Below are 5,305 nucleotides of genomic sequence, written 5' to 3' on the forward strand. Positions count from 1 at the left end.
TTTTTTTTTTTTTGCCAGGGCTGGGTTTGAACCCACCATGTCTGGCATATGAGGCCGGAACCCTACTCCTTGAGCCATAGGCGCCGCCCCATTCTTTTTTTTTTAAAGAGACAAGAGTCTCACTTTGTCACCCTCAGTAGTGTCATGGAATCACATCTCACAGCAACCTCCAGCTCTTGGGCTTAGGCGATTCTCTTGCCTCAGCATCCTGAGTAGATGGGACTACAGGTGCCCACCACAACACCTGGCTATTTTTTGTTGCACTTTGGCCGGGCCAGGTTTGAGCCTGCCACCCTTGGTATATGGGGCCGGTGCCCTACTCACTGAGTCACAGGAGCTGCCCCGTGTTAAGGATTCTTAAATCCATTAACATTTCAACATGAAAGCATATAAAACCTACAAATCCAAAAAAGAAAGAAGTTAACCTTTTCTAATTCTTTAATAGTTCAGCAGAAATGGCTTATAATAGGCTTTGCCATTCAACTAATATCAGTTTAGAAAGGTCTAGAATAAATAAGTAATCACTGAGGATAAGACTACCTTCTAAGCAACAAAACCTAAGTCAATACTCTTTGTAAAGCATCTCAATTTCCCTAAAGCTAATAATCTGAAAGAAAAATAATTATTCCTTTTTTATTCCTTAAAATTTAGTTTTTATCAAGTTTTCCCTAAGATTTTCATTCCATGGCAGAAATAATTCTTTAAAACCCAAGTTTTAAATACTTGCTTTTTTCTGCCCATAAAACAGGTATGTTTACACATTTTAGTAACACAGAGTATCTTGGTGTAGAACATTTATTTATTTTTTCCAGGAAACACTCAAAGTTTAGATGAGTGGGAAATAATTTTAATCAAAGAATTGTACATTTTCTTCCCACATATCCTGCTTTGTACTAGGAAATGACATTGTGGTTCATTTCACTGCAAGTAAAATATTACAAAATATTTACAGGAAAATATTAAAAATAACTCAAAACACAAAAGGCAAGATGAAATAAACTGGGTTTTCAGAAATCTCTACTCCAGTGCCCACAGCACACAAGAAGAGAGTCAAAACAAATAAGAAACTAAGATCCCCCTGATCACAAATTTCCAAAGAACTGGAGAAGGGGAAGAAATGGGATTGAAATGGTGGTGTGACAGGGAATGATGTTAGCAGCACTGCTTCAATAACCAATCTATTCTGAATGAAATACTCTCTCTTATATGCAGTAAATTCTCAACAAAGCTAAACTTTAGGATATTCCTTGAACTGAAATTAGAAAATACCCTGACAGTAGAAGTAGCTCTTTCAGCTAAGTTTAACAAGAGCCTCTTTCTTCATGGGCCACTGTTGTGAACAGGAGCCTGGTCTGGCATCAAAAGTTGTCACAGTAGCCCTTCCATCTCTTTCATGAAAGCTTCATAAACATCATCCTTAGTTTGTACTGAGACAGGAACAGAAGGACCAGATTTTGGGGCTGCTTTGGCAAGAGGCACAGCAGAATCATCCTCTGACTTTCTTTGGGGAGCAGAAGTAGCCCCTTTATTCTCTCGACGTACTCTCAGTGCAGTGGGCACAAATCGAGTAATCTCTGCCTTGGGATTAGTGATCTGTGGCTTGGCACTGATGGTTGCCGTGGCTTTCTTCTCAATGGTGGCTGCACTTGTATCATCCGCCTTGGGTCGCTGAATCAAGTTGGGTGGGGCACTTAAAACCCCAGGGTTCGGCAAGGGAGCTGGTGGGAAAAGCCCAGGGGGGGCAGGTCCAAGTGGAGGCACCAAAGGTGGGCGCATCATGCCAGGACGTGGTGGAGGGATACCTGAATGAAAAAGAAAACAGGCAGGATAAACACCACAGAACTAATAAAATTTAACTACTATTAAGGTTGTTTAAATATAGGTTGACAATTCTTAAAAAATTGATAACAATTTAGAGAAAAGTAAGTTGAATTCATGCTGCTGGCTATTTGAAACTCAGAAATATATTCTGGTAGTAAGAAATACTTTATTATAAAACAATATTCACTTTCAGCCTATATTCTCGTACTTAAAGCAATATGGGTTTAGCCTCTTTAAATACTGTCCTATTTTAAAATATAAAATAAAATTGATAACTACAACCAGTTTCAAACACTACTTCAACTTTGACAGTCCAAGATTCTACTCTAGCTGTATTGTGCAGAAATTATTAAGGTCAAGATCAGGAGGTTGATTCCCATTATTATCTACTTATTTCCCTATCAGTCCCCCTGCAAAAAAAGTAACTCAATGGGCTAGAAATAACATTTTAAACTTGATCATTAAATGCACATGGAATGAAAGAATGTATCTGATCACAATCTATCATGACTGCTAGAAAAGAATTCATGTCCTATTGATGGTTCAGACATATAATCCATATATATCAAAAACTGCAGATTTTAGTTCTTTTTTTTTTTTTTTGAGACAGAGCCTCAAGCTGTCCCCCTGGGTAGAGTGCCATGGCATTACAGCTCACAGCAACCTCCAACTCCTGGGCTCAAGCGAGTCTCCTGCCTCCGCCTCCCAAGTAGCTGGGACCACAGGCGCCCGCCACAACGCCCGGCTATTTTTTGGTTGCAGCTGTCATTGTTGTTTTGGCGGGTCCGGGCTGGGGATTCGAACCCGCCACCTTAGGTGTATGTGGCTGGCGCCTTAGCCCGTTGAGCTATAGGCGCCGAGCCCAGATTTTAGTTCTTCAAATGCCACTTTTAAAGTACTGTATTTCATCAAATCTAAGATGCTATTGTTTAGACTCATAATTTGCCTATGTATCACTATAACAAAATAGAAACAGCCCAAGTAGAGGCACTTAAAAGTAGAGCTACATATTAAACTGGGTCATTCAGTGTAGTAAACCAGAAATTTACCTGCCATATTAAGTAAGTCCACAAGAAAATCTGCATGTTTAATCTTGACACTGGGTAAATTAAGGAGAAAAAAAATCTCTCCCATGATTTTAAACTTTAAGTTGGCACTCATGAAGATGCATGGAACATCTTCATGACTACAACTAAAACAAAAACAATTTCAAATAGAGAATTCGATCAATTCTTCTGGTTGAGAGAAGTCCCTGCCATGACAGACAGAATCAAACAGAAATACCAACTGGAAAAATTCTACATCAATCCAAGCCAACAGAAATTAAAAACCACCACTGATTTAAGATACCTCTGGATTTCAGAGTATTAAAATCTGACAATGTGTCTCAGAGCAAATGGAACACATAGGAGGGGAAGTTTTTGCTACAGAAATTGAAAGCTTCACCTGGAGGTGCAGGGGGAGGTAGCCTTGGTGGAGGTCCCCGAGGAGGAGGGCCAGGAGGCAAACCTGGAGGTGGACCTGGGGGAGGGCCAGGGGGCCGGCCTGGTGGTGGCCCTGGAGGTAAAAGTCGGGGTAAAGGCCCTCGGAGTCCTGGCATTCCAGGTGGTCTCAGGAATGGAGGAGCTCCTTAAAAGAGAAAAACGATAAATTAATGTCAAACAAATAAACATTAAGCAATAATTAAGGTATAACTCCAATGTGGTTTGACTTATCACTTCAACTTGTAATCACAATTAACTTCAAGAGTTAATAAAACATGCACAGAAACAGAATTCATTAAACAAATATCTGAGTGCCAGAAAAAAGGTATTGGATTTTTGTTTTTTTTTTTTTTGACAGAGTTTCACTTTGTCAAACTTGGTAGAATGCTGTGGTGTCATAGCTCACAGCAACCTCAAACTCTTGGGCTCAAGCAATTCTCTTGTCTCAGCTTCCCAATAGCCTGGCTATTTTTAGAGACAAGGTCTTACACCTGTGAGCTCAGGCAATCCACCCACCTTGGCCTCCTAGAGTGCTAGGATTACAGGCATGAGACACTGCGCCTGGCCGGGTATTGGATTTCTTATGGATCATTTATTTTTATTTCCTAGCACTGACAGAAAACATACTCAATCACAGCTCTGCAGGGCTGGTGATTAAGCTGAAAGTGGACTATAAAGCATCATGCTTTAAGGATCCCCTGAAACTCATTACCATGTAGACAAGGACCACTAAGAAAGGCAGAGATTGATAACTTTGCACTAATTCACTTAGCTGAAGTGAAGAAAACTTAATTGGACTATAGGATGAACAACTAAAATTACAAATAGCTGAAAAGTTCTTCCTGTTGTTTCAAATTATGAACAAACTCCTTACACTTTCAAGGTGAACATTTGATGAATAGACTGATCACCTTTGTCTCTATAAACAAACTACAACTAAAGAAATACAAATGTATTTTCAGGTTAATAGGTCTATTTTAATACAAAAAACTATAAAGATTACACTGACACAGTCAACAATTCCTAACATTAACTGTGCCCTAGTCTCACCAGCTACAAATTTAGAATTAGGCCAACCTGTCATATTAAAAAGTAATTCTAAAAAAACAATCAGTTATATGTGCAAGTTTCTGCCTGCTATAATCAGAAAGAAGTAAGAGCCCTGAGAAAGGGAAAGAAAACCTGGAGAAAAACAGGTAGCTGTTGTACAAGAAACATCAATACTAATGATGCATGGTATTTTCTGGAATAACTTCACTTTCACCTCATTTAAACTTTATCCACATCATGTAAGTGCTTACCTGGAGGTGGTCCTGGAGGAAGGCCTGTAGGTGGTCCAGGAGGCCGTAAAGGTGGAGCAGGTGGTGGTCCAAGAGGAGGTGGTCCTGGCATGGGAGGTGCTTGTATCTGAGAAGGAGGAACAGATTGTGGGGGAGCCTGCTGCTGGGAAGAAGCAGTAGATGTGCCATCAGAATGAGCTTCCTCTTTATGCTGTTTCTGTGATTGTTTTTCTGCTTCAGAGTCATCAGAATCATCCTCATCATCATCCTCTGAAAATTCCTCTACTTCCCGTCCCTCCTCAGGGATTTCCTGACCTGAAATTTTAAAGCAGGTAAATGGAGTTGATTCGTTTTTTTATAGCCTGGAGAAAAGCAATGACCAAAGAGACATGCTTAATATAGATGTTCTTAAAATTTAATAATCAAGCAGTCTTCAACAAAATACGCAGTTGTGGAAGATTAAATAGTATTCTACTCACCTATGCTACTGTAGCATAGAGGAATTAACTCAAGCTTTAGAATAAGAAAGAGCAAGATCCAAATGATAACTTAACCATCTACTAGCTGTGTAATTTTGGGAACCTACCTAATGGCTCCAAACTTTAGGAAGTAGGCAATTTTAATTTTTTTTTTGAGACAGAGCCTCAAGCTGTCCCCCTGGGTAGAGTGCCGTGGCATCACAGCTCACAGCAACCTCCAACTCCTGGGCTCAAGCGAGTC

The 5,305-nt window shown here is 39.9% G+C and overlaps 1 protein-coding gene across 2 annotated transcripts in view; it reads right to left on the reverse strand.

Annotated features, from left to right (window-relative positions):
* Nucleotides 1-779: 779 nt before the first annotated feature.
* Nucleotides 780-5,305, reverse strand: part of WBP11 (WW domain binding protein 11) — a 17,453-nt gene continuing 12,927 nt past the window's right edge. Inside the window, exons 10-12 of one of the 2 annotated variants that reach the window (XM_012810077.1) lie at nucleotides 4,607-4,900; nucleotides 3,268-3,450; nucleotides 780-1,802 (exon numbers count right to left, since the gene is read on the reverse strand). In XM_012810077.1, coding sequence (XP_012665531.1) covers nucleotides 1,369-1,802; nucleotides 3,268-3,450; nucleotides 4,607-4,900 — 911 coding nt within the window. In that variant the 3' untranslated portion in view covers nucleotides 780-1,368. The remainder of the gene's footprint in view (nucleotides 1,803-3,267; nucleotides 3,451-4,606; nucleotides 4,901-5,305) is intronic. The other variant, XM_023517901.1, reaches the window with a different exon arrangement.

The sequence above is a fragment of the Otolemur garnettii genome, unplaced genomic scaffold (assembly GCF_000181295.1).
Source record: "Otolemur garnettii isolate 467f Iridium unplaced genomic scaffold, OtoGar3 scaffold00124, whole genome shotgun sequence".
NCBI classification, from domain to species: Eukaryota; Metazoa; Chordata; class Mammalia; order Primates; family Galagidae; genus Otolemur; species Otolemur garnettii.